Source organism: Cryptomeria japonica, chromosome 7, assembly GCF_030272615.1.
Source record: "Cryptomeria japonica chromosome 7, Sugi_1.0, whole genome shotgun sequence".
In the NCBI taxonomy this organism is placed as follows: Eukaryota; Viridiplantae; Streptophyta; class Pinopsida; order Cupressales; family Cupressaceae; genus Cryptomeria; species Cryptomeria japonica.
The window spans coordinates 815,911,010-815,938,710 of record NC_081411.1 but is presented as its reverse complement, the minus strand read 5'-3'; the positions used below and the strand labels follow the sequence as shown (position 1 = coordinate 815,938,710).

Below are 27,701 nucleotides of genomic sequence, written 5' to 3'. Positions count from 1 at the left end.
CCTAAAAACCACCTTTTTCTCCAAGATTTGAGTGAAGTCATGCCTAGACTAGAGTGAAAGAAGCTATTTGGAATTCCTTGGAAAGATTTTTGACCACGAAAGATGCGAATTTTGAGCTAAAATTGGAATTTCGCTCCTGACCCTTCCAAAGGCTCTAGAGCGAAAATCTGGATAGGTCCTGTCCCTGGCTAGGTTTTTGAGCGAATTGGACTTTTTAGGCCTTGTGAAGATCAAACCAATATTGCCAAGTTGGGAAGTGGATTCAATGTGAGGGAGTCCAGATGAAGTGAAGTGAAGAAAGTGAAATTGGGTGTGAAAAGGCAAGCAAAAAGTGAATTTCGCCCCTGACCCTTCCAAAGGGTCCAGAGCGAAATTCATCAAAATCACTATTTCCCCTTTTTGTCAAGACAAGATTTTGATTCCTAAGGCATGAAAAGATTGGAGGGAGGTTATTTAAGCCTTGCAAGATGAGTTGAAGTGAAGGAAAACAAGCAAAGAGAGAAATTCGCTCCTGACCCTTCCAAAGGGTCCAGGGCGAAATTCTCCAAATCAACCATTTTCCCGTTGAGTGAAGCTAAAACGTTGATACCTATGGCATGGTTGAGGCTGGAGTGAGATATTATTGCCTTGTAGGGTGAATTGAGGTAAAGGAAGTGTAAAATAAAACCTAAAGAAGGAATTTCGCTCCTCACCCTTCTAGAGGGTCCAAAGCAAAATTCCCATTGTCACCTAATTTGCCCTTGGTAGAAGCTAAACGGATGGATCCCTAGACTTTGTTGGACTAAAACAAGCATATGCTCACCTTCCGGAGGATTTTGGAGTGAAAAAATGGGGTAATTGAGGCCTAATCAAGAAAATCCCTGCTGACCCTTCCAAAGGGTCCAGGGCGAAATCCTTGGAGATGCCTATTCTTCACCTTATTTGGGCTAGACAAAGACATGTATTGGCAAATCAAGGTTGTGAAGGTGATGGTAGATGGAGTAAATAAACCTAGGTTGGAAGTTCAAACAAGCCTCCTTGGAATAATTTAAGCCTTCCTCATACTTTGAATATTCTAGTGCCTATGGAGAATGTGCCTTCATCAAACCTTGATCAAATTCTACCATCAACTAGGCTTACTTATACCTTTTCACTAATTTGCTAATTAAATCTCATTTGGAGACTAAGACAAATTCGTCGGAGCTAAGGCATTAATAAATTGATTAATTAACTCTTTCTAAGCCTTAAAATAAAAAAAAACCACCCTTTAGCTTTGAGATTAATTTAAAAAATCAAAAAATTCACATTTTAGCGCTTTTAATTCATTTTTTTCACTTTGTTACCAAGTCGGCCATGCTTGTAAAGTGGTTTTATTTTATTGTTGTTTCATATTCATCAAGTCGGCCCAGAGGTAAAATGAGGTGAGTGCCCTATATAGGAGAGGTGTTTTTTGAAATTATTTATCATTCATTCACTTTCTCTCATGCGAATTTGAAGAGCAGAGGTAGAAGTGCGAATTCTAGTTGATTGAAGGCAAATTTCTTGATTAAAGAGCTGCTTGAAGGCTAATTTCCAGATTTTGAAGGAAGCTTGAAGGTTGATGGAAGGTTGAAGACATCAAAGGGGGAAGACCTCAAAGTCAAATGAAGGATCTTTGTCCAGCAAATCTCCATTTTCCTTATCCACTTTTTTCAAGGTTGATAGTTAAAATCAAGGAAAGGGTATGTATAATCAAATTTTTTGAAAGCTTATTCAAGATTTGATTTAATTTTCCATATTAATCCTTTGTAAGGTTAAGTCTTTCACAATCTGATTTAATTCACAATTAATATCAATTTGAAAATTCATAATTCTAAAGGTTTATCATATTATTTTCAAATTGTAATCTTCTTATTTCCTTGAAAGATCTCAAATTCCCTATCTTAAGATATCATGCTCAAACCTAACTTAAGCATTTCTTGTAGGTATCAAATGACGACCCCCAAGGCCAGTGGATCCGCTACCCTACAGGCTCTCATCAAGGACGATCAGAAGAACGATGAATTGGAGACCAGGATCGTGTCCAAGTGGAGCAATATCAGAGACACCAATCTAGGAAACTTCAATGTGAAGAAGTTTTGGGAAGCGCCCTACATTGGCAAGCCGTCACCTGTTGCGAAGAGGATAATTGAGAGTGGCATCATCAAGGCCGCATGTTTCCCTCCTGTAGTCAAGTGCCACGAGTTGATGATCGAATGTGCCCGACACTATGATTCACATTCAAGGACGATCGTAGCTGAGGATGGAACTGTCTTAGCCTACGTTTCAGAGGAAGCTATAAGTGAAGCCTTTCATCTCCCAGAGCAGAGAGACATAATCTACAAAAGTCTAGAAGGAGCTAGGTCTGTTTACGAGGATGATCCTGATTCCTATCTGAACTTCATCAACAAGAATTGGTTGCTCAAAAGTCGAACTCGCCTGAACAAGATTCCCAATACACTGCACATAATTGATTTCCACGAAGAATCAAGGACTTGATAACCATGCTCAATCGGGTTACTGGTGCCTCCCAAGCTTTCTTCTTCGACAAATGGATGTTCTTCTTCATACAAGTGATTATGTAAGGAAAAGGAAAGCTCAATTGGGCTAGAATCATTATTAATAACTTGGACATGCAGTTGAGGAGGTTAGCTCCTACCAAGTCATTTCACATGAGTTCATATGTCATATATTCCTTAGTCAGAAGTTTTGAGTACGTAGGGCTACCTGTTGTGACCATTTCACACATCGCCCCATTAAAATGGGGACCCCCTCTTTTCGCTTTTGTTTTGCCTATTCTTCTCTCTGCTTTTAGGTTTTTGAGTGAGTGGTCTGTCTGGGCTAGGGCTAAACCTTAGGGGTTTCTTTTGGACATTATTCAAGCTGAGTCCAGTCAAATTTTGAAAGTTATTTAGCGTCCTCCTAGGATTGAGATTGTTGAAATAAGGTAAGCTTGCCAGGAGAGTCAGATAGGTCTCAGGTTAGGTCTAATCAGGGTTTTTGGGGTAAGATCCAAAATTTTGTCTAAGTGTTAGCATTTTGGAGGTGAAATTGTGTGTCCTTGCCTAGGTAAATTTTGATTAAATTTTGGAGGCAAGATGACGCCTGAAACAGAGAAATCGCCCCTGTCCTTCACTGGAGGCCCAGGACGAATTTCATTCTAAGTGCAATTTCTTATTTTGCGAGGGCTTGCTAACTGGTTCCTAGCCTTGAAAATGGCCTAACTCTGCCTTGTGAAATGATTGGAGGCTTAAATTTTGAATATTTTAGCCAGAAAGGGTGAAATCGCTCTTGTCCCTTGCTCAGGGACCAGGGCGAAAATGTTATTTTATCCATATTTGTCACTGACTTTTCTATTTTGTTTTGTGCAGGGTCTGCAGGAGAGATGAATGGGCGTAGTTATGATGCTTTTGAAGGTTTGAAGGCATGAAAATGATGGATTTTGAAGATTAAAGAGATGTTCGCTCTTGTCCCTCACTGAAGGTCCGGAGCTTGATTTTCAAATTTGCACTATTCCTGTAGGATCAAAGTAATTTTATGATTTAAAGAGATCAAGGAGGGCATGTTTTGTCCATTGAATATAATTTGAGTGGTCCACAAAGGAGGAAATCAACCCAAGTGACAATAGGCGCTCCTGTCCCTCACTGAAGGACCATGGCATTTTTTTCATGATTCTCCTCTTTGTTTGAGATTTTGAGGCAAAGCCTGACTTGGATGGGAGGGAGAAATGATGTTCTATACCTTAGATGCGATTGGATGTCTAAAGAACAAGGAAATATACCTACAAGACAAAAGGCGCTCCTGTCCCTCTCCAAGGGTCCAGAGCGATTTTCTAAAAGTGCAATTTTCTTGCAAAGAAAAGGTGAGTTTTGTGATTAAAATGAATGGAAGAAGGCATGTTTGGCCCGTTGAAGATAATTTGGAAGGCTAACAAGGGACGGATAAGCTTAAAAGTGAAAAGTCGCTCCTGTTCCTCTCGAAGGGACTAGGGCGAAAAACCTAATGGCTAGCCTTTCTCTCCAAGTTTGGACAAACCTAAGCCAACGCGCAAGTTTGAAAGGATGTTTAAAATGCCTTGAGGTGGAATTGAGATACAAGATTTGCAAATTTTGATGACAATATGGAAAAGCGCTCCTGTCCCTCACTGAAGGACCAAGGCGAAATTTCCAAGTATGCCCATTTACCTTACATTTCAAGATGATATTTTTGTTTCCAAGACTCAAGAGGGAGTGAAGTGTGATGTTCGACGCCTTGAGGGTAATTTGAAGATTGAAGCGATCAAAAGGTTGCACAAGGACTCAAAAGCGCTCCTGTCCCTCACTGAAGGACCAAGGCGATTTTTACAAAATCAACAACTTCCCTCCAAGACTACGCTTAGGCAAGGTTGTGCAAGATGAGAGATGTCTTCTAAAACATGGTGAACAAGGATTTGCCTCCAAAACTTGGTAATCCTAGGCTAAAATGCAAAAGTCGCTCCTGTCCTTCACTGGAGGACCAGGGCGAAAATCTTTGGAGCACCTATTTTGCCTTGCAAAAACAAGTTAAACATGCATAGAATGTAGGAAACAGATCATTACTTACTCCACATTGAGAGTTGGCAATTAAAAGATGAAGGATTGAGGACAAAAGTGAAAGTTCGCTCCTGTCCCTCTCCAAGGGACCAGGGCGAAAATGTCCTAATACACTTTCATCCTAGAGATCAAATGAATTAAACTCGAGAATCCAATTAAAAATGCCATTTTTAAAGCCTAGATGAAGTTTTGAACTTGGAAAATAAGGAATGCAAGGCCTAAATTAAAACTTCGCTCCTGTCCCTCTCCAAGGGACCGAGGCGAAGTTAGTGGCTTTCAGTACTTTTTTTACCATAACTGGGCATTAACATCCTCCAAATTGCTTTAGATGCCAAAATTACCAACTTCGAAATATTTGAAAGAATTAATTAAATTGGCATTTAATAAAGAACATGGTGGCATTTAATAAATTAATTTTGAGCCTTAGAAAATCGAATTTTTATTATAAAGGCATTTAAAATTAATTTTTGTGAAATTAAAATTAAAAATGGATCGCTTGAGGTATTATTTTTATTTATTTCATCAAGTTGGCCTCTTCTTTTTGCAACTTTATTTATTTTTTAGGCCTATTTTGCCAAGTCGGCCTATGGGAGGCAAAGTGGTGAGCGCCCTATATAATGGGGGTGTTTTGATCGAGTTTAATCAATCATTCACTCATTACTTCAAGTGCTAATTTGGAGATCAGGAGGAAGGTGCGAAAGCTGGTCTATTTGGAGCGAATTTATCTTAAGTATTGAAGACTAGAGGTGGTGGAGTTGATGCTTGTGAAGACTAAAGGAGGCGCATTTTGCTGAAGGGAGTTTTGGTCCACATTTTGCCTAGCGAATTCTCCTATTTTTGCATCATTTCTTAGAGTTAATTCTCAAGAGGAGGTATGGCGAAATCACCTTGACATCATTATTAAAGATTTGAATTTGGCGCTTTGTTTTGAAAATTCTAAGTCCGATGTGGTTAATTAGGAAATGATAACTCAAGATTTATCATGAAGTTTCCTAATTAAAATCTTAAATCTTCTTTTCTACTCTATATTTCTACGTTGCAAAATATACTACTCATTATGAAATGTTGTGTAGGTGTCAAGATGGCGACCCCAAAGGTAGGAGCATCCACTAGTCGTCCAGCTCTCATGAAGGAAGATCAGAGGAACGAGGAATTGGAGACCAAGATCGTGTCCAAGTGGAGCAATATTGGAGATACCAACTTGGGAAACTTCAGTGTCAAGAAGTTTCGAGAGGTCCCTTACATTGGAAAGCCATCACCTGTCGCAAAGAGAATAATTGAAAGTGGCATCATCAAGGCGGCCGGTTTCCCTCCAGCGGTCCAGTGTCATGAGCTGATGATTGAGTGTGCCCGCCATTATGACTCACAATCAAGATCAATCGTATCCAAGGAAGGGAACACTTTGGCTTACCTTTCAGAGGAGGCTATAAGTGAAACTCTCCATCTTCCAGAGCATAAAGATATGATTTACAAAAGCCTAGAAGGAGCTAGGTCAATGTATGAAGATGATCCAGACACTTGCTTGGGCATCATCAATAAGAATTGGTTACTCAAAAGTCGTCCTTGCCTAAGCAAGATTCCCAACACACCACATAGGCTCGACTTCCAGGAGGAGTACAGAGATTTGATAACTTTGCTCAATCGAGTTACAGGGGCCCCTCAAGCCTTCTACATTGAGAAGTGGATGTTCTACTTTATCCAAGTGATAGTTCAAGGGAAGGGAACGATTCATTGGGCTAGAATTATTAGCCATTGCTTGGACGTGTAGTTAAGAAGACTAAAGCCTACCAAGTCGTTCCACATGAGCTCATATGTCATATATGCCTTGATCAGGAGTTTCGAATATGCAGGACTACCTCACAGAGGAGTGATCGGAAGAGGACCCAGAGAGGTGAGAGTTTGTGACTCTTATGTTCATTTGCATCATCCACCTGGAAGTGACTACAAGTTAGTCAATGATACCTTCACGATGAACATCACTAGGATATTGCAAGGCGGGATTCACAATCGACTATCTTCGGATGCACAAGAACTTGTAAAGAGGTATGGTGCTTGGTTCATCCAGTTTCAAAAGTTTACTTATATCAGAGTTCATGGGTGTCCTTCACCTCCCTATATGTTGCCGAGGTATCCGACAGACAGGATAGTGCTACTTGAGGTGACTAGGCAGTTGGCAGCTTATGCGAAGGCATTCAGACACAGGCATGGAAGTGGAATTCCCGTGCCCATCATATTGGGGAATTCAGTTGAGGTATGTCCTAATGCTCTAGCCTTGGATGATGCAGAGAGGGAGTTGGCCTTATATTCATTCACGTTCTTTGCCTTGAGGGAGAATTTTGATCCTTATGGGTATATGGAAGAGATAGCTGGTAGGAAGTACAAGCATGAATTTCAGGTAGAGGACTTTTGGATGATTCTCTCAAGTGATTTAGAAGTGAAAAGAAAGATGCATTCCAGATTACCTTTAGATTTCATCAGGAAATGCAAAGTTTACAGAGTGGCCAATCAAGCTCAATACAGTGGCAGACATCTCCAGTCATCCTATGATAGAGAAGACAAAGCAGTGAAGATAGATTGGAACGAGCCTAAGATTTCAGACTTGAGAGCTTTGATGGCCCCAGTTTTGTCATGTACTCGCAGATGGGTGGATGTACAACATCAAAAGTTAAGAGAACAGAATGTACCAATGACTTTTACTTTGGAGGTAAGACCAGAAGAAGGAGGAGCAAGCGCAAGTGAAGGCAATTCTCATCCTAGAGGCGCGAAGAGGAAAGAAAGACCTGAAAAAAGGGAACCCTCCAAGAAGAAGCAAGAGGCCAATCGAGATCGCTCATCAGGCACATCTTCTTGACATGAAAAAAGGACAAGTCAAGTTGAAGGACAAGAGAAGACAGTGCCTGAGGTTGACGAGTCTATGGAGTCGATGGTACAGAATGATAAACCTGAAAAAGGGAAGGCACCTCAGCATTCATCAAGTCAATCTCCCCAAGTCGATGAGCTACATGAAGAGAAGAATGATGATGAAGTGACATCTCCTCTCTGAGAAGACGAACCATTGCCTAAAGAAATACAAGTTAGAGAGACGAGATCCGCCATTCCAGATTGGTTGAAAGAGAGACCGACGAGGGTGATTGTGATTGAGGATGAGGATGATGTAATTGACTTAGAGAGCCTTATAGGGAATTCTCAAGAAGTAACGGAGAAGAAGAAGGCCACCAAGATGTCCAAGATGATTAGAGATGAGACAGGGTCCAGGAAGTTGTAGATAGCAACACCAGTAGTGGACAAGTATGAAGGTGAAATCCTTGCAGAAGAGTATGATGTAGAGACATTTGAACTTGGTCCACTTACTGCTGAACAGGCACTGGATGAGGCAATCGATTCATTTGAAGCACTTAAAGACAAGCTTAAGAAAGAAATGGAAAAGAATAGAAAGCTTGAGTTAGAGGTTGGTGCTTGGAGAGGCTACTTTAGTCATCTCAATCAGCCCTTGGGACGTCAGGATCCAGCAGTGTCTCTTGTGCAAGCACTTCCCCTTGAATCAGTTGGCGAGGCAGAGAGAGTCAAGAGCTTGGTTCAGCTTATGGGCTCTTGGATTGGCAAATCCCACACGGTTGCCGTTGAATTTACGACAAGAATGATGCAGACAATCCACCAAGCTATCTAGGTCCTTGAGATCGTCCACAACCTGATGATAACGGTAGCCGCTTTCGCTCACACTAGAGATGTTATCATTCGTGTTCAGCAAATGATCAGGCAAACACCAAGGAAGATCCTAGCAGAAGAAAAGATAATGGATGGAGGAGCTCATAATTTACTCCAGTGGTCAACTCTACTCCAAATGAAGGAAGTTCTTTTCGAGGACATCAGCACCAAATGCAATCAAGTTGAGGGTGTCATCCATCCAATTCAGGATAAGGTGTTTGAAGTGTTTTGTACCATTCTTGGCAGGAGGATCGAAGTCGAGACAGATGTAGACCTTCAAGAGTTGGAAGAAAGAGTCAAGGTCATCTTTTGCAAAGATGAGAATGTCATCACAAATGAACAACGGGATCTAATGTTCACTACTATGCTTCTGATTGAGAAGGTCAAAGAACTCAAACTTGGATGGGAAGCTTCTCTTCTCAGGGCCTTTGATCAGGTTATCCACTTGGAGGAGCGAATGAGGAATCTTCTCGAGATTCCTATTGCTGAGATTGAAGGAATTGTGTCCAAATTCGTTGCATATGCTCAGAAAGAACATTGGAAGGGGAATAAGATTCTAGAAGAGAAGTTGTTATAAAATGACATGGCATCTTAATTATCATTGGTCTATGTTCCCTCGATTTTTGTGCCAATTAAATATTTGGCTATGCATTTAATAATGTTCAACTAAAAAGGGAACTTTTTGTAACAAACCCTAATTAGGGTTTAGGTGTCAGAATCTTAGCCGTTGATCTTCTTTTGATCTGGGCCGTTCAGTGTAATTGAAGATGCTATATATACCCTCACTCATTTTCATTTTTGTCATAGTTAGAAATTAGAAGATTAGAGCTTTTGGAGAGAAGAAAGTTATTTTGTAGCAAGATTGAGCATTGAAGAAAGAATTTCAAGCAATTGTTGTCTATTTTGGCTTTGAGATGAATAAAATATTGAAGTTATGGTGTTTTATTGCAATTCTTGTGGCTACTTTCATGGTTGTTTACTTTCTTGAATCATTCTCAGTCGAAGTAGTATTTAAGTTTGAAGGACTAAGTGTTGGGCTTGATCTTTGGTGAGATTCACGTTCCAAACCACTAGCTTCTTACTGATTGTAAGGACGCCTTGTGTGGTCAACTGGAAATATCTGGATTGCTTGAACCTTCAATCATTATTGAACTATTGATATGTACCTTCATGGTAGTGTCTATAATTCTTGATGATTTGAAAAATCACTAGTCACCTTAGAAGATCGCATCAATTCCAGTAGAGTTGTAATTCCTTGGCAATACTGAAATTGGTAGAATCTTACCAAGTCTAGCCTACATTGAGTCATTCTTAGGATTAGATTAGAATTCATCTCTTGCAAACCCTATCTTTTGATCTTTTTTGAGAACTTGTTAGTTTTAGGAAAATTCTGTTCCTGCAGCTCGAAAACGTAAGGCCCCTTGAAGAAACAACATTTACAACGACCACTGGTGCTTATCCACACGTAGAGATCCTACAACGAAGAACCTTGTAGTCACCCTGATTGATCCTTTCTCGCGATATCTTCAACATTCAGAGGCTTTACTCAAGAGAGGATAAGGTACCCTTGGGTATTTTATTCTGTGTTTGATAGTGTACAAAATACACGTCAACACTATCGCATAGAGGAGTTGTGAGAGGACCCGAAGAAATAAGGGCTTGTGATTCTTATATCCAACTACATCATCCATCAAAGAATGATTACAAGCTAATCAATGATACCTTCACGATGTATATCACCAGGACATTGCAAGGAGGGATTCACAATCGATTGTCTCTAGAAGCGCATGAGCTTGTGAAGAAGCATGGTGCATGGTTCATTCAGTTTCCAAAATTCACATACATTAGAGTTCATGGATGTCCTTCACCTCCCTACATGTTGCCGAGATATCCTACAGACAAAATAATACTACTTGAAGTGACTAGACAATTGGCAGCTTATACTAGAGCATCAAGACATAAGCATGGAAATGGAATCCTCGTACCCATCCTACTAGGAAATTCAATTGAAGCATGTCCTAATTCTCAAGCCGCGAAAGATGTAGAGAAAGAATGATCTCTATATTCATTCACATCCTTTGCCTCAAGGGAGAATTTTGATCCTCATGGTCACATGGAAGAGACAGTCGGGAAGAAGAACAAGCATGAGTTTCAAGTAGAGGATTTCTGGATGAATATTCAGGATGATGTAGAGGTCAAAAGAAAGATGCATTCCAGATTACCCTTGGATCTCATCAGGAAATGTAAAATTTACAGAGTAGCCGATCAAGCCCAGGATAGCAATAGATACCTCCAATCATCCTATGAGAAGGAAGATAAAGAAGTGAAGATAGATTGGAATGAGCCAGAGGTTTCGGACCTGAGAGCATCAATGGATCCCGTTTTAGCTTGTACTCGTAGATGGGTAGACGTACAACATCAAAAGTTGAAGGAGCAGAATGTGTCCATGACATCACCCTGGAAACAAGAACAGAAGAAGGAGAGGCAAGTGTGAGTGAGAATACTTCTCATTCCAAAGGTTCAAAGAGAAAAGAAGGACTTGAGAAGAGAGAGCCTTCCAAGAAGAAACAAAAAGTGAATCTTGATCGTCCACCGAGTACATCTTCTAGGCATGAAAAGGAAGCAAGTCAAGGAGAAGATCAAAGGCAGATAGTGTATGAAATTGATGAGTCTATGGAATCCATGGTGCAGAATGATAATCGAGGTAAAGGACAGGCACCTCAGCATTCATCTAGTCAATCTCTTTAGGTTGGTGTTAACGAACAAGAAGAAAAGAATGATGATGAAGCAATGTCTCCTTTCAGGGAAGATAGACCTCTGCCTAAAGAAATACAAGTGAGGGAAAGGAAGTCTTCAATTCCAGATTGGCTAAAAGAAAGGTTGACAAGGGTAGTTGTGGTCGAAGAGGGGGAACAAGTGTTCGACTTAGAAAGTCTCATAGGAAGTTCTCATGAAGAGGTCGAAAAGAGGAAGGCCACCAAGATGTCAAAAGTAATTAGAGATGAAGCAGGATCCTGAAAGGTACAGATAGCTACACCAGTGGTAGACAAGTATGAGGATGAGATTCTAGCAGAGGAATATGATCTAGATACAATTGATCTTGGCCCACTTACCTTCGAGCAGGCTATGGAAGAAGCAACTGATTTTGTGAGAGCACTTAATGACAAACTCAAAGAAGAAATGGAAAAGAATAAGAAACTAGAAAGAGAGGTCGGTGCTTGGAGGAATTATTTTAGCCATCTTAATCAACCTTTGAGACGACAAGATCCAACAATATCTCCTTTGCATGCACTCCCTCTTGAATTAGTAAATGAGGTAGAAAGAATGAAGAACTTAGCTCAAATCATGAGTTCTTGGATTGATGAATCTTACAAGGTTGCCATTGAATTTGCAACAAGGATGATGAAGACGGTCCATTGGGCTATCCAGGTTCTTGAAATCATCCATAATCTATTGGTAATTGTGGATGCATTTGCTCACACTAGAGATGTTGTCATCCCGGTCTTGCAAGTGATGATAAGGACACCAAGACAGGTTCTAGCACAAGAGAAGATAATGAATGGAGAAGCACATAGCCTTCTGCAGTGGTCAACTTTGCTCCAGATGAAGGAAGTTCTTTTCGAGGATATCAGTTCCAGATGCAGCCGAGTTGAGGGAACTAACCACCCTATTCAAGACAAGGTGTTTGAGGTATTGTGTACGATCCTTGACAGAAGAATTGAGATCGAGACAGATGTAGACATCTAGGAATTAGAAGACAATATCAAGATCATCTTTTGCAAAGAGGAGAACACAGTCACCGAAGAGCAGCGAAATCAAATGAATGCTACTACGTTCCTCATTGAGAAAACAAAAGAGATAGAACTTGGATGGGAGACAACTCTTCTCACTTCCTTTGATCAAGTCCTTCACTTGGAAGAACAGATGAAGAATCTTCTTGAGATTCCCATTGTTGAGATTGAGGCGATTGCGTCCAGATTCATTGAATATGCTAGAAAAGAGCATAGAAAGGGGAACAATGTTCTAGATGAGAAGTTGTTATAAAATGATGTGGCAACTTAATTCCTATTAGTCTATGTCTCCTCGTTATTTGTGCCAATTCCTATTGGCTATGGATTGATAATGTTTATCTAAATGGGGACTTTTTTGTAACAAACCCTAATTAGGGTTTAGGTGTCAAAATCTCAACCATTGATCTAGGCCGTTCATTGTATTCGAGAGTGCTATATAAGCCCTCACTCATTTCATTTTAAAGAGTTAGAGAAAGTAAGAGAGAGTTACAATTTAAGAGTTTAATATTGTCAGCAACATAGAAATAAGTAGTGAAGAGAGAAAGTTGAACAATTGTTGTTTATTTGGCTATGAGATCAATGAAATATTGAAGTTATGGTGTTTTATTGCAATCCTTGTGGCTATTTTCATGGTTGTTTATCTTCTTGAATCACTCTTAGTAGAGATAACATTTAAGTTTTAAGTGTGAAGGACGAATGTTGTGCTTGATCTTTGATAAGACTCACATTCCAAACCACTAGCTCCTTACTGATTGTAAGAACGCCTTGTGCCGTCAACTGGAAACATTGAGATTGTTTAAGAAGTTCAATCATTGTTGGAGGCATTGATATGTATCTTACTGATAGTATCTATTCCCTTAGTGATTTGAAAATCATTGAATCCCCTTAGAAGATCGCACCAATTCCAGTGGAGTTGTAACCTCTTGGCAATATTGAAATTGGTAGAGTCCTATCAAGACCAATCATCACTGAGTCATTCTTAGGATTAGTTTAGTCTCGCCTCCTTAAAACCTTTATCTTTTGATCTTTTTGAAACATCAGTTAGCATTAGGGGAATCCTGTTTCCTCATTTGAAAAGTAGTCACATGAACAAGCTTTCCCTGAAAGTACGTAAGGCCCCTTGAAAAAATAGTAAACACAACGACCACTGGTGCTTATCCATGAGTAGAGAACCTACATAACAGAACCTTGAAGTTTCACTGATTGATCCTTCTTGCGATATCTTCAGCATTCAGAAACTTTACTCAAGAGAGGATAAGATACCTTTGGGTATTTTATTCTGTGTTTGGTCGTGTACAAAATACACATCAACAGGTGGCCATGCCTAACTATCCAATAGATTATGATGGTAATTAAGGTTTTACCCTATTGATATCTACTAACATATGACTAATGGAATAGGATAGAAAAGTATGCTCTGTGGAATGATGTTGTGTTAGGGTTCAAGCAGTAAGCTTGCTAGTTGCTTGGCTTTGTTTTGGCCTCTCTTGCCTTGGTTTAGTATTTTCTCATGGGCCGGATTCTTTGTATGGTCGTTGTCTGTCTTGATATCTTGCATGTTCCACTTGGCCTTAATGTTTGTTAAGGGTATGTATTGATTTACGATAGGTGTATCAATTTTCTGGGGCTTATTTTTCCTTTGTATTCTGTGAATTCTGATTGCCTCACCTCTGTGCCCCCCTGCTCCTACAAAGATGTTGCTGCATGGGCGCGTGTCAGGGTGAAACTATTTTCAGCTTTGAATGCATTTGCTGCTGTTTTGGACGACACCAATTTTCGGCAGAGCAATAGAAGTCTTTGAATGATATAACTCTGGGATGACATTCCCTCTGGAGAAATCTTGCATGGAAAGCCGATGGATTTGATCTGTTAGTATTTTGAGCATGCTTTGGTTGGTAAATTAACAAACGCTTGGTCATCCTTCAAATTGTTGATAAACTGGGTGGACAGAGAGTGGAAACCAAAGCTTAAAGGGGGAATTGATTGACATTACATTGTGTGGGAGAGCTTTTTTGATTGCAACATTCTCTGTTAAAGAGAGAGGTTTGATTTTGTGCAATGGCCCCTGGCATTTGGGTGCTTGCAGTCTGTACTTGGATCATTGGATGCTCATGTTTTATCTAATGGAAGGAAATCCTTCTTCGGCACTATTCTGGGTAAGAGTCCCATTTATTTCATTGTTATTATGTAATGAAAAAGCTTTGAAGGCAATATGGAACACTATTGCGAAATATAATACATGGGCACAACCCAAAGAAAAAAATTATTCAGTTGCCCATCTTAGTGTGGAAGTTGATGTTCTTTATGGGCTTCCCGAATCCCTCAATCAAATAGTGAAGGATTTTATCTGCACTCAAAATATTGACTAGTATTATAGACTGTTCAATTGCAATGTGTGCCATGAGTATGGGCATTTTTAAAGAAACTGCACTAAAATCCTAAATGTGAGACTCAAAAAGGGGAATTTCAAAAAGCTAATAGGACAAGCAACTAGGCTAAAGAAAATTTGAGTGCTTTTGAAAAAGATCCTATTCTTCTAATCCCCTTTCTGTCTTGTCCCCAGATGTAGATTGTATGGAAAAGTTAGGTGCTGCTGTGGACTTGGTATCTAAGGAGGTGAGAATTTTGGAAGAGGAGACACTACCTGATGATAAGACATTGCCAGCCGAAGACAACGCTCAAGCTGAATGTTTTGCAATTGCTCTAGAAGATGGTAAACTGTAAAATGGCAGAAGATGATGCTCTCTTTGCTCCTCATGTCATCAACCAAAAACCTAAGGGAAAAAAGACAAATGCAAAAATTAGATCCAAAGAGACTTCTAAAAGCATAGCTGTGGGCAAACAATCCACCTTGGAATTGATGATCGAAAAAAGAAAAGCTGGTAACAATGAGACTCAGTCAAGGGGCTTACTGGTGGGTATGCTTGCTGATCTTGCTTAATATTTGTACATTTGTCCTTTTGTACTCCCCAATTTTCTAGGGTTGTTTCCTATGTAATTTTAGTTCTTCATATCAATAAAACACACAAAAAAATCTACTATCATACACTGTGGTGGATCTATTGTCATGCAGTTCAAGGTTGATGTGCCACATTGCCCACCAAAACATTGGTAGTTTACATGCTTATAATTTGAGTTATTGGGATTTCCTAGAACCCCTTGTACTTGTATATGTCTAGTTTGGGGTTGGTATGTCATTGGGTTTGCATAGGGTCTTGTTCGAGAACCTTGAAGGACCCACAGGGAACCTAGAGTGCTTAGGTGGGATCTTGGGCTGAACTTTGGCAAACCTAGGGGAACCCAAGGGCTGCCCAAAGAAAAACAACTTTTTTTAAAAATATTTTTATAAACTAAAAGAGTTCCAAACACATAATTTTTCCCTTTAGTGATAAGTTTGTGAAAATTGCGTGTGCCATGAAGGTTTGAAGGGCTCGTTGGTGGGGGTTTCCCGCAAACCTTGCGAGGGACACCCCCTTCGACCTTGTTGGGAACATTGCTCCCAAACACCCACGAGAGGCATTGCCCCCTCAACTTTGTTGGAATTCTTGTCATTGATGTCAAGGTTAATTTTGAAGTTTATTTGAGCTGCTTGACCAGCTCGACCGGTCAATGCTTGATACAACCACTAGACTTATAGAGTCCACATGAGGCGGTTAAGTCATGTCACAAACCCGAGCACTACGCTGCACAAGACAAGGAGACCCAGGGCGCACAACTTGCAACAAATATTGATATCGGGTGTTGTTGTGCGATGTAGGAGTTTTTTTTTTTGTTTGGAATTCATGGTGTGCGTTCTATTTTGGGATTGTGGTGGGAGAGTTGGACGTTTCTGAGGAAGTCCACATTTGTAATGACATCTGTAGTTTCTATGGTGTGTGTTGAATATTAATTTTTGATATGCGTATGGTGCAAAACAGCTCGTGCTTTATGTTTAATAAGTAGATATGACTCTGTTGGGTATTGTTACAGACAAAAAAAACACATGAATGGTTTTGGTAGTGCATTGAGCTATCTAAACCATGTTTTCTGAAGGAGGGACATGTGCTGTGCTATTGTTTCTTGTGGTTTTGTTAGAGTTGTTCGAAGAGATGAAATTGATATTGGAAGTTTTCTGATGCTGAAATGATTATTCAGTGAGCTATCTTTCGTTGTATTTTTAAATACATCCATATAATCTTGAGGAAGTAGTGCTGAAGAAGCTTTTACTGAGAATATAATTAGAATCATCATTTTTAGAACTTGTCTTGATTCTTTTGAATTGCAGAGAGTTTGAGGTTGGTGCCTATATTGGATGGAGTGGGTGCTTCATCCTTGTTGAGCGTTCTCTTTAGAGAGTTCGTGCTCTTTGATTGGTCTTATGTATCTTGGGTTGGTGCCCAATTATGTTAATGGAAATCTCTTGATGCCATGGTTTTTTACCCAAAAGGGTTTTCCGTGAGAATATTTGTGTTCTTGTTTTGTGTTTTGATTTGCATATCTATGTCTACGTGTTAGAAGATTTCTTGAGCATTCAAAAGTTTTGAAATTTTTGATACACTGATTCACCCCCTCCCTCCCACCTCTCAATGTTTCCTTTGTGCTTCTCAATTGGTATTAGAACCAGTACCTTTTGCAAAAGCTTAAAAGCTTGAAGGTTGTTTCTTGTTTGATTGCATAATGAATGCTCTAGAAGGACTAGCAACGAACATGGCTCCTCTTTTTGATGGCACTAATTATGCCTTCTGGTGTGTTTGGACGAGAGCTTATTTGATGTTTGGAATAGTGTTATAACAGGTGACACCTCCTCAGAATCCTTCATCTACTACTGATGAAAAGAGAGCTTTTGAATGCAATGCAAAGGCTATGAATGCTATTTTGTGTGGATTATTTGAATCCGAATTTGTGAAAGTTATGCACTGTGATAGTGCTCAAGCTGTGGGATAAGCTTAAAATGCCTACGAAGGAGATGAAAAGTGAAGAAAGCCAAGCTTCAAACTCATAGAATGTAGTTTGAAAGTCTAAAAATGAAAGAAGATGAGAATGTCGCAGCATACTTTCTGAGAGTAGATGAAGTTGTCAATTCTCTAAACGGTCTTGGTGAGAAGGTTGATGATAGTTTGGTTATTCAGAAAATCTTAAGGTCTTTACCTTTAAGATTTGATTCTAAGATTAAACACCATAGAGGAGATGGTTGATCTTGATAAACCGTTCATTGACAAACTCGATGTCATATTGATAGCCTATGAGATGAGGACAAACACTAAATCATCAAAAAGAGAGACTGCTTTCAAAGCTTCAAAGAAAGGCAAACAAAAAGAGCAAGTATCAAGTGATAGTTCGGCTGATGATTCAGATTCAAAGGAAGCTTTGTTCATGAAAAGGGTGAAGAAGGAATTCAGCAAATAAAAGAAGAAGATGCCTCTCAAGTGCTTTAATTGTGGAAATGCTGGACACTTTGCAGCCAGCTGTCCTTATGAGAATGGATTAAATTAATTTTATATTTTATACTAATATTTATGTGGTATTAAATTAATTTTTAATTTTATATGTTTTTGTGTGAATAACTCTAAATCTATTTATCAATTTTAAACTATTTTGATCATTTTAAGAATATGTTATTAATATTTTAATAAATTAAATCTATGCAAGGCATTTTAAATGCTGGATTTTTTCGTCAAATTCGAATTTGAACCTTGTGACTTAGGTGACGAGGAATTGGGATCTAACTCTTGAGCGTGCTGACTTAGATGTTGTTGTTGCACAACTTGCCAAAAAACTCTCTAGGTGAGGAAACTTCTACATATGACATGGTGTTGGTTAATAGATTTGTCACCTAACTCTATATTCTCACGCCCATGAGGATGACAAATGTAACCATAGTTGAACTAGTCTAACAAACTATTAATTGACTGATTCTCAAATTTTTTTACAAGGTGGCAGCTACCTTTTAATGATTTTCAATGAATGAACAAACAACTCATATGCTTTTAACTAGAAAGCAAATAAAGAAAGAGCTTTTAACCTGAAAGCTTTGTAAAGGCATTAACAATACTAACTACTATTTTTTAGATTTTTCAGATTTTCAAATATAAAGCCACTATGAAACACCATTCACTTATAATATTCCACAACAACTGAAATTTCAAATCATCCACCACTTAAATATAAATTCACCAATTGAGATCCATTTCAAGTAATAGAAAAGCATTCACTCAACATAATTCAAAGATTACGAATATATGAAAGCCACCACATGCATAAAGTTTTGCTCTTATGAGAAAAACAAAGTTTGCCCAAAAGATCGCTTGAACTTAACTAATCTACCCATTTATAGTTACTATCCTCTTTTTTTTTTTTTTCCCAAGAAACGGTTACTAAAGATAACGGTCTTGAGCATGACCATTTCAAAACAAAAATTCTATGGCAACATCAAAATATAAACCGCTTCACAACAGATAAGACTATAAGATTGCCAGGCTTAGACTACATCATCAGGTTCAGCTCCGCAATCCGTTTGTCGATCTCATTTGCCTTTTCTTCTTCTTCGACCAGCATCAACAAGATACCTTCAAACCATTCCCAATCAAAAACAGTAGCTCGGAAAAAGTCAGATAAATTCAAAAGAATATGCCATTGCACTGGGTTGACATCGGGCTGCGTTACGGGACCTCTTCCAGCTGGGAGCACCATTTTGCCAAAGTTAATTATCTGGGTTTCCTCCTGCTGCTAGCTCGTCTTGCAGTCGTTGTTCGTGATTCTCGGCTTGTTCTACAATCTTATCTAATAGTGTGATGACCCTCCTATATTCACTGAAATCAGTTCTTGCTTTCCATGCAAAAGACCGTAAATGTCGGACTATATCCTCCTGCTCTTTCTTTGGCCAATTCAAATCTAGGTTATGAAAATGCAGTTCACCTTCATGAGGCAAGACTATTATGATACATGTAGAAATGATGGCAATTTCCTCCTTCAGCTATCTTTAATCTTTTTTGCAAGAATGACAACATCAAATGAAGTAACGCATGCCGTCACCCTTTTTCGTATTTGGATTGCTTAACGACCATTAATGATGGTACTTCACAAATCTCGCCTTGGTTTGTTCCTTGAAAATAATGCATGACGTGGCAATCGACGAGGTGGAAGGAGGGACAACAAGAAGTCGTTAATCTTATCAATCTGATAGTCCCATTTAATCTTGTCGGCCCCCAAGCAAGACCTATTTGTACCATCACTTGTGCTGCCATCCCAAGGCACCGAAACCACTTGAAATTATTTCACCAAATGTCCTTACTTAGAACCAATAGTGTCCTTTGAATTCTCGAGAGAGTTGGACATTCACCACAACACAAAGGGTGTTGGAAAGTCGGGAGGTTGGGCAACTTCACAACCATCAAACTCCTTTTGAAAGTGACCACAAGTCCGACTAACATTATGTAGACTTCCCTAAGTTGGTCAGACGATCGAGCGGTTCTAAAAGCTAAGAATCTCGTGACAAAAGTTAAGAAATTTGGAAAGGCCGCGACAAGAGCGAAAGAGAGAAATAGCATAGGGGGACAGCTTTTCAAAGTTTGAAAATTTTATAGGTAACACATGGCTAGTGGAAGTGGCATGGTAACTTGGGGTTATCATGAAATTGAGTCAAATGTGCAATATGAAGATCATCGAGTATTGATTGTAATTTTGATTGTGTATTGACAGTTGACAAGTCACTGAATTATGAATTTATAAGTCTTTTCATTTTTTCAAATGATGAGGCATTTAAATATTTTGTTTATCAGCAACTTCTAAATACAAACCTGTACTTCGGAGAAAAAATGCCGTATGTATCTGAATCCCAAAGTCATACCCGTACCCATCACCATACCAGGACCAGCAACTCAGCTTATAATTCCTCAGATATGGTGCCAAACAGAATGTGTAAGTCAGAATAACGCTTTGTCAAGGATTCTTGTGGTATTTGCATTTTAAAGCACATTAGAAAATATATCTATTCTGATTTTCTTAAAAATTGTGAGCGACAAAACAAACATTTCTAGAGCTTCAGCATTTCTGTGATGCTTTTTTTTACATTATACTTACGCAATCGAGGATACAAAGTTGTGTTAATGGTAGCATTGCTTTTGTCAAGCAAGGGTAAACAGTTATTTTGTATTACATCTTATGACTTTCAAATTTGTTTTTAATTAGGTTGGTTTAATATTTTCATTTCCAAATTATCTATATTCCTGGTTTCATAGTGATTTATCTAATGTGAAACAGGAGTATGATGCCTTATTCATCATTATTGTTTTTTCTTTCTTTCTGCTATTGTTGAAAACTTTCACATTAAATACTATTTTTAAGGAAATTATCTTTAAAAAAATGTAATGTCTTGTAGGACTATGTAGGACATTTGCAGATATTAACATAATTTTCTTTCTTTATTTCTTTATTCTTTCCTGCTAAACAATTGCAAGGACACCATTTATACCAGAGAAAATAATACCTGGGTGGAGCCTTTGCAATGTGATTCTAAGTGTTATAATTTTTGTCAGATATTACGGCAATTGAAACATGAGAATATCATAGAAATGTTAGATGCCTTTGAAAGCCCACAGGAGTTTTGTGTTGTGACAGAATTTGCACAGGTATGTAGCATATCACCAGCTCATCATTGCTATTTCAATCTCTATTTGTTGCCAAAATACCATTTTCAAAACAATAGAAATATAATTGACAGACTTTTTAATTTTGATGTCAGGGTGAACTTTTTGAGATTCTTGAAGATGATAAATGCCTTCCTGAAGCACAAGTTCAGGCTATTGCTAAACAACTGGTATTCTATTCTTTGCTTCATGCATTTTTTAGCTACGAGATGAAAGATTTCAGTTGAGTATGTTGTTTTTTCTAGAAATAGTATTAACCTTGATGAAGCTAAACTTCAGAACTTTTTTCTCAATATTTTTATTTTTCTAGTTCTCATACGGTATATGCCAATCCCTGATATCTTTTGAAAGACTAGATAGTAGATATACAAGGCTAAATATAAGGCTTCAAACATGATTTCCATGTTACGTTTTGGTCTGTTGCCAATCAGGATGCTACTTTCAGTTTCTAATTAAAGGCCCAACACACAGAGACCTAGCCATAATACAGTTAATGCTAAGTCTACTTAGAAGCCTTAGAAGACCTGTTTTTCTACTTCTGAATTTTTGTCATTCTAGTAAAATTATTAACTGTATCAGTGGCATGCTAAATTTACCAGGGTTTGATTAATTCTTGTAAATCATTCTGGATTGGATACATACTATGGAAGTAGGCAATTATTATTCAAGGGATCGTGGATCAAGGATCTCATCTCAGAGATCAGTACTTCCAATTTGTAATCCAACCTAACTGTGGATAGTTTAAACATAATTGTTAAAAGTTTCTGAGGGCGTAATTCGTTATGAGTGGTTTCCAACTGAATTTGGTTAGCTGTACCCAACCTTATGGTTATTCTCCTTACATGGCATGTTTTTGATGCAATGAATAATATTGGAGAATGTGAGATTACTTTACAGAGAATGTTTACTTTCCCTTTATGCTGCAGACAGAAGTTTGCTTGTTATGAACTGCTTAACAGACAATAAATTGCTGTTAGGATGTGGAATGACATATATATTCTTCTAATTTAAGCTCTGAGATTCATGTCAACTTGAGATGCTTATTTTAATCATTACTTAATACTCATATTTGAATCCAAACTAGTAGATCTTGTTCAAAGTGATAATTGTATTCTATGTGTACTATGATATTAAATTGCATGTCAGTCGGCTCTTATCAAAAAAGAAGATTTCTTCTATCAAAGCACACAATGAACACGACTTTGGTTTTATAATGTGAGCACAAATGAGATTGCAGCACAGAGCAAATCCATGATATATGCAATGTATTAATTTTCACTTTGCTTCTTGTATACTTTTTAATGGTTGTGAGGAGTGTTGTGAAGAGGACATCATCATGTCAGTTTCCATATGTATAACATGAAAAAGATGGGGTATGGATAGAGCACAAGTCTTAAGCACTTGATTGAGTGACACATCAACTCCCAGAACAAGAAATGACTCTGGCAGTTGAAGTGGCTGGCACAGTAAGGCTTCTTGGAACTGAACTGCCTTGTAACTGATGGAGAAACTAGAATTCTCATACTTCCAGTTCAATTTGTTCTATGGGGGACATTGGTGGCCACCGTACAATCTTCATCTTTTGTTGCACATTCTCAATGCCATACAATCTATCTATATATTACGCCCACGGAATTCACAGTTGTGGTTTCTAATTCCAGAATCAGATGAATATGCATAACACCTTTTTCATAATAAACAGGAAAGCTATATCTGCTATCCCCTGTTCATGCTGATAGTGTGATGGTGCTTGTGCATTATTTTTTATAATATCATTGAATGTTGAATGCCACTTACATGCTCCCAGATATGTCTGTCTGCAAATTTAGGCTCAACATGAATCATTAGTTTACAGCAATTACCCATGTCATTCTTTGTTTGTCTTTCCTACCAACCTAGAACAGTATTTCCTTGCCTAGAGTTCCTTATCGTTCTGGTCAGTAGCTCTCAGAATCTTCATTTGGTCCTTGCCATGCATGACCACTCAAACTTATTTGTGGTATTGCAATGAAAGAATACAACTTGGTTCTGTTTCAGACTAGCCAGATTAGTGAAAATATGAGACCAAGATGTATGACAATGCAAAATAACTTGCTTCAGCAGAAGTATAGAACCGTACCCAGGAAGCTTTGGAAATAGTGAGAAAGGGCTCTCATTGGTGTGCTGCAACCTAATGCTTAGTGAGGGCCTGTGATATGATTTTGGTCCCTTGCACAAGAGAATACTTCCAGGAAATATTCAAGTCTGTATTGTGCAACAGCAGACTTGCAGTGGGCAATCTTTGGTTAAGCCATAGGTAACCATGCAACTAGAAGCTCCTTTTGTGAAACAAGATAAAGGGTATGGAAAGAAATGGTGTAGTGATCACAATGTTGACATCCATGATGATTGAGAATGCCATCCCACCGTGCTCATTCAGACTTCACAGCATGCAGTAAGTGGAAAAAAATATAAATTCCAATGTTCCAAGTTGCTTGAACATAAAAATTTTCTCTATTTTTACAAATATAATATTCTTTTTTAGTTACCTGAGTTATCACTGAGTTTTTCTTGTTTTGTACCAGAGTAATTGAATTCGATTTACACTTTTGCCATGCCGTGTCAATGTTGTGTAAATGGAATGCTACTATGAGTGTACATTTGATTTTAGTAAAGTTTTCCACGGGGATGTGTTCCCCCCCCCCAGGCCCACGTTCCCCCCGTCCCCGAAACTTAAGCCCTCCATCCCCCCATCCCCGACGCCCGTGGAACATTGTTTTACTTATGTCCAATACTTTAGGTGCATCATTGATTGTGATGGAATTCATGGATCCCTCAAAGATTAAAATCATTTAAGATTGGCCAATGTAATATCGCCTGCTTACATTGGACTAAGAATGCAAGGAATATCGTCAAACAATTGACGGATGACCTGCTGTTCTAGTTTTCTGTCTGTGTAACCAGCGTGTTATGCGGTTTTCTGGACAGTTGTATAATCTGCGCGTTATGCAGTTTCTGATGCAGTCTTTTGGTTTTTGATTCCAGGTATTATTTCAAACAGTTCTCATGCAATCATTAAGCTTACAGTTCTGAAATCAGATTGATAACCTTGTATTTGACACTGATACAAATGTAATGGCAAGAGATTTCAATCACAAACTCACTGCAAAATGACTCTTTGACATTCATAATGCATATATGAATTACAAATGACTAATGTGCCTTAATAGTCAAGTGACATTTCTTCAAACATTTGGCATACGACTGATATCATAATACTAATCAGACCTGCAAGTTATTCCATCAATTATGTGACACAAATATGACTCCCAAACTGACTTATTGTTGAATGCAATTCTAATACAAAGTCAGATTTGAATTCTAAATATATATATGTTCAGATCGTACCATCTACAGCATTATTGCGAACCCAAAATGACAATAGAACTAAGACAAGAACCTGCTCGTAGAATCGCCTCAAAAAGTTGCTGAAGAAACAAGCAATATCAGTGAGATGCCATCCCTCTTGAGGCAAATGATGTCCTCTCCAAAAATCGCCCCTGTTTTCAGATTGCTTCAGACTGTAAAAATAATATGCCGCTGCTAGGCCCCTCTTTCAGTCACTTAAAGCATCAATACCATCTTAGAAATGAAGCGCTTCAGTTGGTAGATAAAATTGATGCACCAACAGCCCCTTGTGAATTGAATCGGGGGTGTTTTTCAGCTGTACAAAGTCTGATAAAGTCTGAGATCAAAACTCAGAAAACAGAGAATGATATCTTCTTCAATCAGCAATGAATTGAGAGGATCCGAACATTCCAAAATGTCTTCAATAAGCCCAAAGTCAAACTTAGCAAAAATGGACCTGCTGCAGATGCAAAGTCTGATAATGATTAATTGCCAGCTCAAAGGTTTCCCCTCTCACCCTGAATATGATCGCTGTCTCTATCTATTCATAGTGCTATCACCAATCGTTAGGTTCGATGCTCAATCAAGAAGATAAGATCAACTTCGTGGAAAGGAAGGGTGAGATTCGATTTGCTTCAGACTGAATTAACACCTGCAATTCACCTTCAAATTGCTGCTAGGAAGATTCGCCTTGAGACCCTCAATGAAATCGATGCACATATATGCCAATTGTTGATGAGCTCAACCAAAGAATATCTTCTTTCTGCAAATTTGTCTTCAAAAGAAGACTTCACAAATTTGGTGCTGATGTGGACTCCGTCACGAATCCACTCCCAAGAAGAAGAACTAGGGTTTCGTCCAGCCCTCCTATCAATCTGCTGAAGGTTTGTGTCCTCAGAGATTCAACTAATGCAAAGCATCAGACAGTTCATCAAATCCAAAATTGATACTCTCTTGAAGCTTCGACTTGATCTCCTTAAATACTTTTTCTCCCCACCATCTAGAAGCTTCTAGAAGTGACTTTATGAAATAATATTTAATATTCAATTAAATATGAAGTCATCTTTTAATTTTTAATTTATTTGATAACTTTATAAATAATTAACAATATTATTAATTAAAATAATTAATCAAGCTATCCATAAAATATATCAATAATTTGGACAACTTAATTAATTAAATTAATTAATTAATCCTTCTTCAAAATTGGAGACATTACAGCCAACTTGTCACAATCACATTGAACTACAAGGTTTTTTTGACTTGCATATTTCTATCGTTGGTTTGTGTGGATCAATGAGTCAAATCTTGTGAGCTAAGTCTAAGTAAACATTTTAGTCGACTCTTTTGGTCCCATCTAGGCTGTGGGAATTTATCAACATAGGTTTCTTATTTAGTCTACTGATGATCAAACATTTCCAAGACTTCATGTTTGCTGTAGTTGATTGTTTCTTATAGGTGGAGATCATGGTTGTGTGCAAGAGGACTGTCAATGCATCCAAAACAACAGGACACTTCTTCCAACATGTTTGGGTGCACTTTAGGTTGCTCTCTCTATTGTATTTGATCAGGATTCTAGGTTTTAGCCAATGTTGGCCAATTTTGTTTGATATCTTAGAAACTTTGTTTAATAGATCAATGCTATTCAATCTTTAGACATTTTTTTTAATTGCTAATCGATTACAAATATCTTGCTGATTTGAGCATCAACATGAGACCAATACAAGCTCCTTATGAGAAAACACAATAGAGATCACCTATCGAAGACCAAGAGTCACTATTTAGAAGTACACTTTTATTTAGAAACCACCTTCATATTAGAAGCCAACTATGGAAGACCAAGAGTTACAACTTCGAATTCTACGTTAGATGTCCCTATGGGGCATTGAACTTGGGTCTCCACAATGAAAATCCAACATTTTAACCACTTAAGCTCAACCCCGTAGACAATCCTTAGAAATTGGGAAGATTGATGTGGTTAATTGCACCCTAGTGCAATTATTGCAAACTATAGAAAAGTACTCATTCTGAATTATATCTTGCTATCCATCAAACATGCTTAAAACAATGTTATTCATAGTTAGACAAGACATGTTATAGGCTCTAACATGCAGCAGTTCTTGGCATCGTTTTTCCATACCCCCATGATTCTAGAAATCAGCACTAAGGCCAAGAAAGTTGGATAAAATTGAAAAATTCCTTCAACACATTTAACAAGTGCATTGCCTAGTTCAAAATGTTTTGGGTTGCCAACAATAGAAGTACAAGGATGTAAGGATTCATATTGGACGTTGCACGCTTTTCAAATGCGTGACAAAGTCTGGTTGTATCTACAAAATGAGTGATTCCAAGGATTCAACTAGATAGAATGTAGTCTCCTTGGTCTTCCTGCACACTTCTGTAATAATTCCTACCAAAATTCCCCTCATACTTGTACATGGTTCAGTTTAAACTCTCAGACATTTTGGCAAATAGTTTGAATTCCATAAAATCAGTCAATAAATCTGATTTGAAGGGTTTAGAACAGCTGCAACTATCAATGATCATTTTACAAACACTTGGCATTCAACAATTCTATTGCTGATAAAAGGTTATTATGCAAATAAACAGCCGAAAGGCAAATTTTGCTAACCTTCAACTCTTGAAGACTCTCATATACATCAGAAATTTGATAAATCTGTCCCTTTTGGCCTCATACATAATTGTATTCAATGCGTTCCCTGTGTTTCAGACCTCTGTATTTCTCCAACCTGCTGTTGCACACCAATTCGGAGTGATAATGATGCATAAATAGGGGCGGATGGTGTAGTTAATCAAGCTTCCCTTGGTCTTGGGCAGTGCATCACTCCTTTATCGCCATATTTCACCCTTAGAGGGGAGATAGAATTAGCAGCTCCCAGAAAAAACAAATGTAAAAGGAATCACTTTCTTGTCCCTCTTATGCTACCATCCTCAAGCTTCTTTAATAAATTGAAATAGCTCCTATAAGGAGTGGCTAGGTTTGGGTCCATCTAAATCAATAATAAAAGTTATTTACCTTGCAAATTCGTAATAAATCTTTTCTTTGTAGCTTCTTACAGGCGTACTGAAATATATAACATATATTGCAATACTTTGGCACAAATTTATAAACCTTCAATTAAACAGAACACCTGTGAATCCTGTGTGAATCTACCTCAGCATTGGCTAGGGGGAAATCTTTCCCCAAAATTTCCTTTAGGATTTTGTCTTTGGGGTGTTGTTGAACAAACCCATTGAACCTACACAACTGGGTTTCAAGAAAATACAAATACCAAGAACAAGGAAATGTCTCCTCACAACCTCCTTTTATAAACTGTTTTTGGATCTTTATAGAAGTTATGTGTTTCTAAGCATTTAATAACTTTCTAGAAAAATCATATTTTATCTCTTTATGAAGTGACTTTTGTTTTAATTTACTTTTGAACCATATGAGTCATTTTATATTTAAAATAATTATATTCCCGCACAATCTCCAAGTTGCAGAAAATACTCAAATAGGCCTATTATGAATTTTGTCCATGCCAACATAATCTTAATGAAGATCGGTGCTTTCCAAAAATAGCAGATTCTCCAAGAAATGTGGAATGCTCTTAGAATGTTTAAAT

At 38.2% G+C, this 27,701-nt stretch overlaps 1 protein-coding gene across 2 annotated transcripts in view; it reads left to right on the top strand.

Annotated features, from left to right (window-relative positions):
* LOC131041805 (serine/threonine-protein kinase TIO) overlaps nucleotides 1–27,701 on the top strand; it is a 114,222-nt gene that overhangs the window by 25,525 nt on the left and 60,996 nt on the right. For both annotated transcript variants that reach the window (XM_057975020.2, XM_057975019.2), the window contains exons 4-5: nucleotides 20,578–20,670; nucleotides 20,784–20,858. In XM_057975020.2, coding sequence (XP_057831003.2) covers nucleotides 20,578–20,670; nucleotides 20,784–20,858 — 168 coding nt within the window. The remainder of the gene's footprint in view (nucleotides 1–20,577; nucleotides 20,671–20,783; nucleotides 20,859–27,701) is intronic.